Source organism: Hibiscus syriacus, unplaced genomic scaffold (genome assembly GCF_006381635.1).
Source record: "Hibiscus syriacus cultivar Baekdansim isolate YM2019G1 unplaced genomic scaffold, ASM638163v2 tig00012307_pilon, whole genome shotgun sequence".
Classification (NCBI taxonomy): Eukaryota; Viridiplantae; Streptophyta; class Magnoliopsida; order Malvales; family Malvaceae; genus Hibiscus; species Hibiscus syriacus.
This window is the reverse complement of record NW_024062269.1, coordinates 166,338-182,038: the sequence shown is the minus strand read 5'-3', so window position 1 is coordinate 182,038 and position 15,701 is coordinate 166,338. Positions and strand designations below refer to the sequence as shown.

Below are 15,701 nucleotides of genomic sequence, written 5' to 3'. Positions count from 1 at the left end.
GCACGGGGGTTTGCTTTATTTTAATTCAGGCTTTGGAATTTTGCCTTTTGTTTCGTAAGTTTGTATTGTATTGATGCTCTATATTTCTATGTCATCAGTAGGGGGGGGGGGGGGGAGGCAATTTGGTGCGGAAGGTACTGTGTCTTCGAGTCCATGGTATACTTCATTTTGGAGACACCTTTTAAGCTTTTTGCAAGCATTAAAAGAAGCCCTTAACCTTTTACAGATTGCCTTTTCCGCAACTGGATTCTAAATGCCTAGTGCCTCTTTTCCCTACTTTTTACGCTCCCCTCCGTATTATTTAGTAATAAGATACATTATACTTTTAATAATGAAATATTAATTTATACTTTAAAAATAAGAAGCCCTTAACCACTAATGACGCTGCTTCAATCCTTCATCTTATTTTGATAAGATTTGAGAAAATAAGACTCCTATATTAAGCACATTTTATATGAAATTATTAACTTATTTTTCAAATAAATTAAGGGATCCTTATTTCTTATGACTTCATAATAAATATAAAATTTAAAACATAAAACTGTTAGGAAGATTTCGTAAGACTTTAATTTACAAATAATTTTGGAATTAGTTGTACATAACTCCAAAATTACTGGTGGGGAGATGAAATGACATGTCACTCGTTGTCCCATGTTTTGGGAAAATGAAAAGAAAAGAAAAGGTAATTACATCAAAATTTGCAGTATTTTTGTTTTAATTTTTTCTTAAGTACAGCATTAAGATTCTTTCACAGAAAAGATGGAACAAGGCGTGTGGGATGGCATTAATTGTCGAGAGTACTAAAGATAGGCACAACCTTACTAATCGATTTTAACCTTAATCAAGAAAATGAGTACTCGAAAGGCAAGCTTGCCTTGCAGCATGAGTCAAAGCAATCAATTATTAGGTACTTAAATTGTCAAGTAATCATTTTTCACACAGATTTGAAAAATCTGACCAATTCACAACAATTTCACAAATATTATTATTTAAATGTCATATTATTTATTATACTTTTAAGTGTATCTAATTTTTTTTTTAAAATGACACTTAACTTTATCTAAACAATATTTTCAACCCAATTTAAATTTAAAAAATTCAACACGTAGGAGCAAAAGGCATAGTATTATACAATAGTACAACTAACGATCATACGAAGCAAAAGAACTAATAATACCTACAAAATTATAATAATAAATAAAGTAACGACACAAAAGTGATGGTATCTCTTCAGACCTCAAGAAAACTCGCCCTCACGATGCATGAAAACCTCCATCCTTACCTCTGAATGATCAAGGACGACTTGGAATTAAACGATTGAGCCAATTCTGCATTTGTAATTTGGTTTTTGTCTTCCAACCACCTACTGAAACACCTTCCTTAATCTCTCAGCAGAAAGGGCTGCTCTTTTATTCGTTGGCTCAAGCACCAGGGCATGGCTAAAATCTGCAGTTCAAAAGTGCCATCATTGTTACCACAGAAATCCAGTGTGTTTGAAATTCTTCTATAGAAACAAGGTTACAACTTGTATATAAGCATCAAGATGCCAGTGAATACTCGTCGGTTTTATGAATTCCTAGTTCTCCTCAATAACTTTCAACAGCCAACAGCATTTCATGATTCTTCATTATTTTCATTCCTGACCAACGAAATGGGGTGTGTGGCTGGGTATATACGGATAACAATAAAAACTTACCCTCAATTGCCTCCTTATAGTAACCAAGCATCTCCCTAGCAGTGCCTCTTCGTAAATATGCCTTTACATTCTGATCAGTAGAACAGAAGCAATTTATTGACGTACAGTAGATACAATAGCAAACAATATTATGTCAATGATACAGAATCATGGTTGACTTAGATTTTTAAGTAAAATTCAAACAAAGGTGATGCATAAAAAATGCCATTTGTGGTGTAAATTATAAAACAATTATACAATCAAAACCATTATGTTTTAAAGGATTTTAATTTTCCCCCCTAAAAAGTTAAAAAGGAAATTAAAAATCATGCCTCATGTCATGCATTCCTTGGATGACAGATTGTTTTAAAGGATGTTGATGGTTAAACTTTAAAATGGCAAGGGAATGAAATGTTAGGAAACTAAAGCAAAATGGACATATAGTGTAGGCTATTTTAAAATTAATCATATTTTAAAGGAAGTAATTACCTTTTTATCAAGGTTGATGGCTTTGGTACAATCTGCTTCTGCTTGGAGGAAACTGAATAAAAATAAATTAAAAAATAAAATACCAATAATAAATTTTGTCAATTCTAAGAATAAAATATTACCTTCCTAGTTCTAGATATGCTGCAGCTCTGTTGCTATAGTATGTTGCATTATTGCCACTAAGCTTGATAGCTTCAGTATAAAACCCAATAGCCTTCTGCCATTGTTTATCTTTGTATGCTTGGTTACCCTAAAATGGAAATAATTTATTTAAGACAAAGGAGAAAATGTGCAGGAAGAAAAAAGAACAGGTAGTGTACCATTACCATTGCTAAAAATACTATATCATAGCCTTGGGTTGAAGTAACAATACGAGGACAACAAACATTTAACAAAAATCAGATAGACATACGCCAAGCCTCAGTGAATAAGCTAAACAAGGGGCCAAACGCTAATAAGTAAATATATACACAATTTAACTAAATCAAAACAGTTTTCTTTGTTCCTTTTCGAAGTTAACACTTAACAGGAAGCACTGTGATCGAATTTCCTAAAGCTACTACCACTTTTCAGAGGAATCACACTCTTTACAGCCCCAGCAAGTAATTAACTTATGAGTCATAATCTATATATTTTCAAGAAAAAAATCAAACCTCAATAAAAGGAAACAAGAATAAAATTTGCATTGGAGCCACAATGCTTCATTTTGTTGGTCCAAACAAGACAACCATAAATCAGACTAATTCAAAATATCTATGACCAGCTACTTAATGAAAATCATTTGATTGGTTTTATCATACTGGTCTAGACAAATTCAACAGGATTGCTGGAAAATTTTCAGCTTCACCATTTCAAAACCCAAAGTCCACTCTCCTATAATGGGAAAATGACACCCGATATCAAAAGAGAAAATGAAATGATCAAATTAATTGAGGTTTTTGGCAAAAATTAATTTTTTTTATTCAATAATCATTCTTGGTTCTTTACTGAAATCAATCTTTGTTTGTTTACCATAGCTTTAAGAGTAGCCCATAAACACTATTAACATCAATTCTCTTTTCCTTTGTTCTTTCTTTAGTAACATCTAATTCTCCAGTCTCTCATTATATCACCTTTGCCCTCTCCCTAGTTTCATCCCTACAACTTGCAAGTCAACTTCTATATCAGTCCACAGAAAAAACCCTTATATATCATTCACCTTAAAACAAACATTATGTTTTGACAGATACAAAACATAATAATAATAATTTGGAAAAAAAGATGAGTGAGATAGGTAGAGAGAGAAGTGCAGAAAACTCGAAAAAGTCCATTGCCTCTACTGAGGAATGGACAGTGTTCATTGACAATCTTAGTAAGAGGGTTTCAAGACGTGTGCTTAGAGAGTTTTTTAGCCCTTATGGTCAGATTGTGAGAATATTCATTCCGCGGTTTTTAGAGAAATCAAAGTACAAGTCCTCAACATTCGCTTTTGTCCAATTTATTGATGAGGAAAGTAGGGAAAAAGCTATCCAGTCTGTGAATGGGAGATGGTTCGATGGGAGGAGATTATCGGTAGGGGTTGCTAAGTATCAGAAGGGAACTAAGAAGGAGGTTGATGATGGGAAGAGTATGTTGAGGATCAAGTCAAGAGAGCAGGAGTTGGTTTTAAATGGGTTAAAGGCAAAGTCGTTGCAAAGCTTCAGGGATGGCAGAACGTATAAGGAAGTAGCGAGGTCTGATGTAAACAAGAGAAGAGAACAAGAGTCAGAGATGTTGGTGGAGGGTAGCAAACGTAATGCTACTAGTGTGAGGAACGTGTGGGAGATGCATATTGCGACAGACAATTTCAAGTGGGTGAAACGATCATTAACAGGAATAATGAAATCAACTTATGATTATGAGTCGGTAAAGGAAGCCTTGGAGATAGAGGGATTGGGAATCCAGGTGTCGAGATGGGGTTATGCTTGGAAGGCTTGTATCATCACTTTTAATTCTGTTGATGAATTTTCTTATGCTTGGGAGAACAAGAAGGAAGAGTTGTCCTTGTGTTTCGATTGGTTAGCTCCAGCAGTTAATGAGAATGGTGTTCCTTTGGCTTTGTGCCAAATAGAACTGTGTGGTTTGCCCTTATTGTGCTGGAATGAGGCTTTCTTGGAGAAGCTTACTAAGGATTGGGGAAGGTTCATTTGTTTTAAGGAAGAATCAAAGATGAGATACGACCTTTCGTCTGCGAAGGTTTTGTTAAGGGTGGAGAGTCCCTTCGATGTTCCAGAAATGGCCACTGTAGGTTCTTATGGTAGATCTTTCAAAGTTAAGATTCTCATGGGGTCTGTGTTGATCCAGCCGAAGGAACTGGGGAGGAAGATGGAAGAGAAATTTTCAAACAAGGTGAACAGGGATTCTGTCCTTTCCGAGTCAGAGGAGGACTGTGTTCCAGAAAGAGCAGTTGAAGGAGAAGATTTTGCAGAGATTTCTTCGCATAAAGTTACTTCTTGGCTGAATAATGGTCATAATAGTGGTATGAATGGAGTTACTGAGGGTCAGGCTATTTCAAGAAAGTCAAATGCAGGAAAGTCCAATTGTGGGCTGTCAGGTTTTGTGGAAAATAGGTCTGTCCAAGTGGAAGGTCACGTGGGACTAGGTCTGAGAGAAAGTACTTCTCCCGTTGAAAAAAACCAATTTGATGTTAATGAGTCTCCCCTAAACTCTACAATGAAAATCTGTCCTTCTGGGCCTGCATATAATGTAAAAAGGATTGGAGATAAACTAATTTTCCAGCCCAATAACATTTTAGTCAATCCTTTGGTCCCTGTAGAAGTTGATAATCCTAGGCAAGTGATTATAATTTCAGGGGGGGAGAAGGAATTGGTACAAGCTGAGCAGGGCGTCGAATTGATCGTAGAGCAGGCTATCGAGCAGGAGTATACTTGAGGATAATGTGCTAAATTCTCATAGACAAATGGACATTGATAGGAATAGTGTATCTGGTGACCATGAGGTGGATGGCAGATTCTTAGATAAGGAGAGCAGTTTGGAGTCTACAAAAAATTCTGGTCAGGGCTTTTCTCGGTCAACAAATTTAATGAACAGGAGAAGGTTCAGAATTGCTCCTTGTCATTCGGGTAGTGTATGTTCGGAGGGTGAAGTGGAAGTAAGATTTCATGATAGAATATATAGGAGGGTGACTAGTAGCACAGACAGGGAGTCAGTGGAATACGTTAGGGAGGTGTCTCAGCCATCTCAAGACTTTGTTCAAGCCAGGCAGGAAGCGGAATATACTAGGGAAGTCTGTGACATGCTGGGAATTTCTTTTAAAGGGGGGAATCAAATTGTAGAGGATGAGATTTTCAAGATGGAATTGTTGGGGATTGGAAAGGCCTCCTGATTGTACCTTGTGGATTGAATTTGGTGTTGAATGTTATTAAATCAAATGTCAAAACTAAAAATGATTACATGGAATATTAGGGGGCTTGGGAAGTCTGAAAAAATCAGGGCAGTGTCGAGGTTGGTTCTTAGAGAAAAGCCGGCTATTTTACTACTTCAAGAATCAAAACTGAATGTCTGTAGAAGTGGATTAACAAGAAAGCTTGGGGGTAATCTGCTCAGAGGCAGCTGTTTTTTTCCAGCTGATGGTTCGGCAGGAGGTCTAATATGTTTATGGAATGAGAATTACTTTGAGGTTAGTGCACAGATTAACAGTAGTAGATTTATGGCATTATCAGGGAAGTTTAAGATGAGCAATTTTGAATGTGTCATTATCAATGTGTATGGTCCATCAGTAGAGGCTGATAAAGAGGAATTTTTTAGGGATTTTTTATGTGTTGTTCAAAGCATCAACTTGCCGGTCTGCTTGGGGGGGGACTTTAATGCTTATCTAGACCCTGAGGAGAAATGTGGGTTTATTCAGAATTGGCACTCTATGGATCTGCTTAGGTCTTTTATTCAGTCATCAAATTTGATGGATTTACCGCTAGTAGGGGAGCGATTTACATGGTGCAATAATAGAGAGTCACCTACATGGGTAAGGGTGGATAGATTTTTGATTAGTGGATCATTTTTAAATCAGTTCCCAAATGTGATCCAAAAAATGCTTCCCAAATCCCTTTCGGATCACAATCCAGTTTTGTTGGTAGAAGAATGCAATAATTGGGGCCCTAAGCCGTTTCGGTTCTATAATTACATGCTTGAGGAAGATGGGTTTGCTGGGGTGGTGGAATCGTCATTATCAAATCTAAGGAAGGGTATTGGTGGTAGGGGTCTGCTTTCACTGCTTAGAGGAACTAAGCAGGCTATTAGGAATTGGCCAAGGAATAATCACATGGGATTTTCCGATGCTATTTCTGAATTAGAATCCAGAATTAATGGTCTGGAATTGAAGCTACAGGAAGAGGGGACTTCCTTTCAAGAATGGGACTTGATGATTGTTGCGAGGAAGGAGTTGTGGAATTTGCATAGGAAGGAGGAGAGCATTTGGCTGCAGAGGTCAAGAGTGAGATGGAGTATTGAGGGGGATAGAAACACAAAGTTTTTTCACATGTGTGCTTTGAATAGGAATAGGTTTAACACTATTTCTTCATTGAAGGTAGCTGAGGATGTTATTTCAGAACCGGATCAGCTGAGAGGCTTTGTTTTTAATTATTTCAAGGACAATTTTAACTCGGTAACAACCCTAGAGGTGGACAAAATCAATTTGACTTTTGCTAAATTGACAGATGATCAAAAGAAGCTTCTTGAAGTTAGATTCTCAGAACAGGAGGTGTGGGAGGCAGTCTTCCACTCGGATAGTGCCAAAGCACCGGGGCCAGACGGTTTCACCATGGGTTTCTTTAAGAAATTTTGGCCATCTCTGAAGTCATACATTATGAAATTTGTCGAGGACTTTTATAATGGAAGGATTTGGGAGCACGGGGTCAATCATTCATTCCTAACGTTGATTCCAAAGATCAGAAATCCTGAAGGTATAGAAGATTACAGACCGATAAGCTTAGTTGGCAGTCTGTATAAAATAATTTCCAAAGTCCTAGCTAGAAGGCTTGCGGTTGTTATTAGTGTTCTGGTTAGTCCGTCTCAGTTTGCCTTCATTCCCGGAAGGCAGCTACTGGACTGTGTCTTTTTGGCTAATGAAGTTATTGATGATTGGAGGAAAAAAGAGAGGAAAGGTGTTGTTTTCAAGGTGGACTTTCGAAGGGCTTATGATTCGGTGGAATGGCCGATATTGTTGAGACTCCTGAGAATTATGGGTTTTGGAGATAGGTGGCTTTCTTGGATTGATTTGTGTATCTCCTCCGCTTCAATTTCTGTTCTTGTCAATGGTTCTCCGACTAATGAATTCAAGATGGGGAAAGGGTTGAGGCAAGGCTGCAGTTTGTCTCCTATGCTGTTCAATATTGTTGGGGAATTACTGAATCTAATGTTGATTAAGGCTGCTGATTGTGCTCTGTTTGAAGGGTTCAGTGTTGGTAGGGCGGAAAATAAGTTTCATTTGACGCATCTACAATTCGCAGATGACTTAATACTTTTCTGCAGGGACTCTTCTGCTCAAATTATGAATATTAGGAGAGTATTGAGGATCTTTGGTTTAATGACAGGCCTCCAACTTAATTTATCAAAGAGCAAGTTATTTGGTGTTAATATGGATGAGGAGGTTCTAAAGGAATGGGCTACGATCGCAGGTTGTGGTGTTGGGGCTCTTCCTATGACATACCTTGGTATACCGATAGGCACTTACAGAAATTCGGATCTGTTGTGGGAACCAGTTCTACAGAAGTTCAATAGCAAATTAGAGGGCTGGAAAGCAAAAACATTATCGATGGCAGGGAGATTAGTATTAGTGAAGTCTGTTTTGTCGTCCTTGCCAATTTTCTTTCTCTCTATTTTCAAAATCCCTCTAAAGATTAACCAAAAGTTGAATTCTCTGATGGCTAAATTCCTTTGGGGGGACGATCCCTTGAAGAAGCGGATTCATTGGGTGAATTGGAAAATTGTGTGTCAACCGTACGAGGGTGGTGGTTTGGGTGTCCTGGATTTGTCGATGGCGAATAGAGTGCTTCTGGGGAAGTGGGTTTGGAAGTTTGCAAATGATAAACATTCTCAGTGGAAGGAGATGATCTGCTGCAAGCACAATATTACCAATTTGTCTCTTTCAATTAATAAGGCTGTTAACCCGCAAGATTCATGGATATGGAGAGGAATTGTGAATAATTATGAGAAAAAGGACGATATTGGGAATTGTCTGAGGTCCAATTCCAAGATCCAAGTGGGGAATGGTAGATCAATCGAATTCTGGAATGACATTTGGGCTAATAATTCCACCTTAAAAGAACAATTCCCTAGGATTTATGCTTTATCGATTAACAAAACGGGGAAAGTTGTGGACTTTGGCTGCTATGATAATAATTGTTGGAGTTGGAATATTTGTCTGAGGAGGAATTTATGCGATTGGGAATTGGATCAATGGATATCGCTAATGACTTTGATTGATAATATTGTCTTGATTGATGCTGTTGATGACTTCCTAATTTGGTCAGGGAGTGGAGATGGTTTGTTCTCAGTTAAGGCCTGTAGATCAGCTCTTATTCGTAGCTCTGGAGGAAATTTTCAGTGGAAGAAATGGGTTTGGTCTGGATTGGCTCCCCCAAAAGTTGAAACATTTTTATGGCAATTATCTCACCAAAAATTAGCTGTTAGAGTGGAATTGAAGAAAAGAGGTATTCCTTTGGAAGAGTTATTATGTCCTTTATGCCAAAAGGAGGAAGAAACAATTCATCATTTATTTATGTTTTGTCCTGTCGCTTGGGAGTTGTGGAATTTGTTCATCAATTTATGGGAGGTTAATACTGTTCTGCCCAAAGATCCCCCGTCTCTACTTAGTTCATGGTCTGATTTGAAGGCTTCTTCTTCTATTTGGAATTTCATCCCGGGTGTTGTTATGTGGTCGATTTGGAAGGCTAGGAACTTAGTGGTGTTTGAAAAATGGAATTTTGAGAGATCTACACTGTTCTTCATTTGCAGATTCAGGCTGGCCAAATGGTTTCTAGCTAAATTTCCTGAAGCTAACATCCAGGTAGATCTATTAATAGGAGATCCAAGGCTTGCAGATGGTTTAGCAGTCAATTTTCAGAAGAAGAAGAAGGATCTGTGCTGGTATTCACCTCCACCTGATTTTTATAAATTCAAAGTGGATGGGGCTGTTAGAAGTGATGGTTTGCAGGGTGGAATCGGAGGTCTGTTGAGAGATTCGAATGGCTCTACCGTGATCTATTTCTCTAAGCCTGTCGGACCTGGTCCTCCTCTGTTTGCTGAGTTGAAAGCCATTAAAGAAGGAATTGATCTATTTCTACATTCGGACTGGGCGTCGAAGGGAAGACTTATTCTCGAAAGTGATTGTAAGACTGCAGTGGATTGGATTTTCAGGCCTACTGAGGCTCCTTCGTTCTTCAGTTCTTTGGTTCGGGAAATTGGGGATGTAATTTCGGGTAGGGATATTATGGTTAGGTTGATTCCTAGGGCTTGTAATTGGGAGGCGGACAAGTTAGCTTGGGAGGCGGACAAGTTAGCTAAGGAGGGGATAGGTTGAATGTCCTTACTGTTAGCGGTTATGTTTGGTATTTTACTTCGGGTGATGTTGTAAGTTATAGTTTTATGTAATTCGGGTTTATTAATATATTGAGGTACTCTTTTCCTCCTTCCGCTAGTTGCCTCTTCTCAAGAGGCAACTATGAGGGAGGTTTTTAATGAGACCTCCTATTCCTATCAAAAAAAAATAATAATTTGGAAAAAGAGGCAATAAATTGTCTTCCAAACATTATCAAAAGAAAAGCAATGAGAATTCAACAACCAATATTTTTTACATTGAACTTATTGACATAACCCAGATTAACTACAAGAGGATGAAAACTTGGCAAGTTCGGGCGCAAGAAAGATGCCACTGACCTTTTCTTTAACAGTCTCAGCAGAATGTTCCGGCTTGACAGCATTATGTGACAATTTAGACTTATCAACAGTATCAGCATGCTCTTGTAGAGACGAATATAAAGTCTGCACTGTATCTAGTAAAAATCTATCACCCCCATGTCTGGCTATGAAGGACACAGAAACCGGGCACTTATCATAATATCCAAGTGGTAGTGAGACCTGAATCATTAATGAAGTACACAATTTTTTTATTTTCTTTTTTTAAAAAATTCTAGAACTAATGCTTTTAATATACATCTCTTAATATAAGAGAGAATTTCACCTGACAGCAACCAGAGATGCTAGCGATACTCAACAGACTAAAAACACAATTCTGGTAGTCCTCTGAGAAGATTTCCTTGCTACCAAGTTTCGGAGGGGGATAAGCAGTGGTGGGAATCACCAGAATTCCATCATCCTAGCACAATAAATAAAAAACAACAATCCTAAAATAAAGCAGTCCAATAAAAGCAAAGCATGAAAAAGAACACTAAAAATAAGAACTGTGTAAATGCACACAGTTACATGCATGCTATCTACCTAGAGTAAAAAAGTAGAAAACATTGTGTAACAATTAAAGATAAGAGCCAACGTACGTGGCACTGAATCATAAATTAAAAAGGGGCAAGAAAATAATCACAAACATCATTAGCAACTATTGATTTAAATCATAATGTAAAGGTTGACAAACCATGAAGGATAAATTTAGCCATAACATTTCCTTATTTGTATTTATAGGACAAATATATGAAATCAATTTTGAAATAACAGAGATAATCTTTGAGAAACGGCTGCTTCTCCAACTTCTAACAGAAGAAATTGCCCACTCTAGAATCACATATCAAAAGAACATAAGAAAACTTCTCAAAATCTTAAGGTATGAGTAAAGAATATACACAAAACCACAAGCACGCTAGAACTGTTGACCAGGCATTTAAACATACCAAAATAGTCTGATATTCTCTCCTTTCACATACCTCCTCCCGGCAGCTGAGGGGTAAAACATTGCTCTATTTGGCACACCATGCTTTGCAATGATGCGACTCGGGAAATATGAACAGTTAAGTTATAACTTTTACGTCCTTATCATTCCGGTCTTTTAACTTTTAAGGAAAAACAAGAATATAGATCTGGTCTATAGTTAAAACTTGGGTGCAACTTAGATGATCAAGGAATAATAATATGCTTGGAACAATCGTTTTTTAATTGCATTCCAGAAAGGATATTAAAAAGTTGAATTGAAATTACATGTGATATATGTTTCTTTCTTAAGAATTGAAATCATATGCAAGATAAATTGCATTTAGGAACTTAACCAGGAAACAATTTTTAAAATCAGAATGTATCTCAAAAGCAAAAGAATCGGACAGAACTCCTTACCTTCAAAAGATCACTGACAGCCAAACGCATCTCGGCCCTAATCGATTTGCAGATTTCAATCTCCTTATCTGTCATATCCACTGATTCAGTTATTTGTGCAGAGATGGCAGAATCAAGAACAGGCTTTTCGGAATTAATCCATTCTCCATGAGCACATTTAAACTCGTATCTGAATTAAGAAAGAGTATCAAGAAAATCTCAATCAAGCCAAAAACTCCAATGGTATGAAACAATGAGCTATAATAGCCTCAAGAAAAGACTATCAGATAGGTCAGTTACAGCATCAATAGACGTCATGCACTGACAATATTCAACAGTCAACAAGAACTTCCTCTCGACTCTAGATTCCCAACTTGCACGTCAAAATTCCATTAATGCTAAATGTCCTAACAATACCTGAATACTAGAAATACAACTAAACCTTGAAAAGTATATAAAGTTAATAACACTATCTGAATGTTTAATCCTTCAATAAGGATACTCTTCCCCCACCAAAAAAGATTCTTACTTCATGGTTCAAGTGAAAATGAGAAAAACAAAACACAAAAGGATGTTGTTCAGAAAATCACACTAAAAACTGCAGAAGAATGTAAACCATAAAAGTATTGCACACTTATGGGGGAAAATTAGGAGAAAAAAGGAAAATCCTTCGGCGGAGGAAATAACACCAAATGTTAACATGATCACATACACCATTAAGATGAAATTTCACCTTTGAAGAAACTGTGCCACTTCTGCGAGCAATATCAAGGATGAAATTTTTGAATCACCATTTATTTTCAGGCTATAGAAGTCCTTCAAGCTTGGGACCTTAGAACTGAAGTACTTCTCAAGATTTTCATGCTTCAAACCTTGTCCTTACATAAATAAAGTTATCAGTTTCCACTCAACTGTAAACAACAAAGCAAAACAAATTCATTTACATAAACCCTTAAACATACTTCCAAAATGCTTCTCAGTGGAATTAATCACCACATGTGAAACTCTGTCTGCTGGAATCTTTAGCAGTTGAAAACAATCATCAGCTAATAGAATTTGCTTTGGATTGCGTTGAGCAGAATATGGAAGTTGCAAGAGCACAAGGCCAACTCGAAGTAGAACATTAGGATCCTTAGCAAACAATCCTGCAATAGTAGTTTCACAGGCAAGTGACAGATTGATATTGCATGATCATAAGTTATGTGAACATCACCTAATACATCTCTGCTAAGAGCCTAAATTCAGCTTTCTGATGCACAAAGAAAACTATGCTTGGATTGTGGGGAGATTAGGGAAAGGAATCGACAACTGACCAAAGAAACTATATCCTTGCTTAGTTACTTTTTAAATTAATGGAAAGGGAATGGGGTTGAGTCTCCCCATTTTCCAATTACCCCAATTTGGAGAAAAGATGGGGGAAAGGAAAGGATTGACTAATGCAATACCCTTATAACTCTCTCTCTCTCTCTCTCTCTGTGCGAGTGTGTGTGTACGTGCTTGTGTTTGTGTAATTTTCAAATGCCACTATAATCTTCAAACCTAGCCATCAGTGCAACCTTAAAATCTTAAAACAGCTCATTCATCAACTATATTTTTGGTCAATAAGTTTGGTTCCTATCTTCTTTTTAAATTCGTGATTGGATCTTAAAATTCATTTTCCCGGGACAAATGGGAGAAACAAAGATATACAAGTTTGTAATCAATATTATCCTAATAAAAATATTTAGATTCTTGAATTAGTTAGAAACATTATCATTTAACAGGCATATATCCATTCAAAAAACCTTCTTTTCATAACTAAGTTCAGAGGAAAACAACAGAAAGCAAAGAAAATTGCTTTTAAGACACTCAAATCAAAACATGGGAAAACACCTAAAGCATGTCACGAAGCTTCTTTCATACAAGGAAATAATCTGAGAAACTTGAATCAAATCATAACCACTTTCAATGACACTCAAATCAAGTTAACTTTAAATCCCCATATGTCATATAGCAACATCTAAAATTTTGTATTGCATAACATATCATTTGATTATCTTCCATACTTACCAACAGTATCTAGGCTTGTTGAAACAGGTATAATTCCAGTGTTAGAAATAATGCCATACGAGGGGCGGAATCCAATAACTCCACAAAACGCTGCTGGTACCCTCACGCCGCCTAGGGTATCAATGCCTACTCACAGAATATTATATGAAAAATTAGAGCCAATTTCATGATGGGTATTCTAAAATATAATATTATACAGGATCACAAAGATCTCATCATGTTTGATCAAAGTGATGCATTATGAAAATCAGACTTCCATTCAATAGCAATATTAGATATCCAAAAGATTGCTACTTGAGAATAACTACAGTGTAGTCGCATATCCTAAGATATTAAAGCTACATATATTTTTAGTGAAGAATATTACTTCACCTGGAACTAAACAATTCAAATTGGACTCACATAAAGCCTGAAACTAAGAAAGTTAAGCAGTCAGAAGCATAAAGCTCACCTAAGGAGAAGTCCACAAAATTAGCAGCAACAGCAACAGCTGCTCCACTAGAGGATCCACCTGGAAAGCGTGCAGGTACCGCAGGATTGGTTGGTGTGCTATAGTGCTTATTCTCTCCATGGATACTGAAAACCAAACATGCAAAAGAAAGCTGGCATCTTGCAAGTCTTAAGAGCCAAAAGATTAAATCGCATCTAATGACTATTCTTTCTAAAACAAGATAGATTTCCAATTTTAGTAAATACGGCACCACATATTCTTTGAGGCTCATAGCTGATAAAATATAGAGGAAAGGGTTTGGCTGCCGTTGCATAGCTTAAAAATATAAGAGGGAAAAGGAAGGGAGAACGTTACAACCTTGTCTGGCAAATAAAATGTCAAAATAAGTGTAATTCTATCTTATATTAGAAAATTAACAAGTAACCATTCCCTCTAAATTCTCCCTCCTTTCTCTTTACTTTACATCCATTTCTCTTAGTTCCTACACATCATTGTAAACCTAAAGCCTGCTGTTCAGGTAAACAGTTTAGAACAGCAAGTACCTGTATGTCAGTTCATCCACAACAGTCTTCCCAACACAAGTAGCACCTCCTTCAACAAGGGCCAAAACCACAGGAGATGTGCGAGAAGATGCTTCACGTGTCCTCAACCAGTCTGGATGGCCAAACCCAGTCACATATCCTTCAATGTCAAATCTGATAAGTGAAGCATATATCACCTATTAGAAGCCATGTAGATATTGAAGAATAATATTTTGTTTAAAATAATTAATTTTCCATTTTTAATGATTCAATTTCAAATTCATTAAAATGTATATATAAAAAAGAAGCAAACCTTTATTAAGGGTTCATGAATTCGAATGATATTGTTTTCCTAGAATAGAGAGCTAGCTTCACAAAATTGAATTAGTAACGGACAAAACAGAAATAGTTTACACTCAACTAAGTTGAACGACCCTACGGCACTCCATTGGCAGCTGAAACCTTAAAGCAAAACTGCCCCATAAACAATTTTGGATTTCTCTTTCCTTAAAGAATAGATGCCATTCATATTGAGCATTAGCCTTGAGCACTAGCCTTGAGCACTTATCTCATGTGAAAAAATAAATGCAGCAGTCAACAGTGACAACTAAACAAAAAACAAAATAAGTTATATTAATTTCCGATTCCCATCACTCATCTATTAACAGTGGCAACAAAACAAGAACAAAATTAATTCATTAATTTCCGCTATTCCAAAAACCACAACAGGCTCAAAGATATAAGAGGGGGAAACAGCATACACGTCAGAGACGGCGAAACTGAGACCGGTGAGAGGGTGGGGAGCTTTAGGAGGAGCAGGCTGAGGAGGCGGAAGCAGCTCTAGCTTCTGAATAAAAGCCCCAAAGTCAGCTTTAATGGTTTTCTTAAGCTTTTTGGTCATAAGCAAAATCCCAGCTAAACCCAAGCCTAGAAGCACCCAGAGATTGGCGGCGTGAGATGCCATGACGGCCGCCGTCAGGCCCTATAAATTTGAATGGGAAAGGAAACGAAAAAGATTAAGAGAGAGAGAGAGAGGGAGGCGTGACGGTTAGGGTGGGTTCTGATGATATTTGGCAGTGAGTGGATGAGGCCGCTGTGTTTGAGATTTCTACTTCCACTAAGGGGGTGTTTGGTTCAAGGAATGGGGAATCTCACATTCTTATGTTTGGTTGGTTGGGAATCTCATTCCTGGTAATGTTTTATTACCGATAGTAGATTTTTGGGG

At 37.2% G+C, this 15,701-nt stretch overlaps 1 protein-coding gene across 1 annotated transcript; it reads right to left on the bottom strand.

The window, feature by feature from the left end:
- Positions 1–1,255: 1,255 nt before the first annotated feature.
- Positions 1,256–15,581, bottom strand: LOC120205159 (outer envelope protein 64, chloroplastic-like). The gene is made up of 13 exons (XM_039205075.1): positions 15,238–15,581; positions 14,498–14,650; positions 13,956–14,080; positions 13,505–13,630; positions 12,418–12,600; positions 12,189–12,333; positions 11,477–11,645; positions 10,380–10,514; positions 10,076–10,276; positions 2,287–2,414; positions 2,165–2,216; positions 1,697–1,766; positions 1,256–1,446 (listed from the first exon to the last, which is right to left on the bottom strand). Exons 1-13 carry the CDS (start codon positions 15,438–15,440, stop codon positions 1,364–1,366), a joined length of 1,773 nt encoding a protein of 590 aa, XP_039061006.1. The 5' UTR covers positions 15,441–15,581; the 3' UTR covers positions 1,256–1,363.
- Positions 15,582–15,701: the final 120 nt, after the last annotated feature.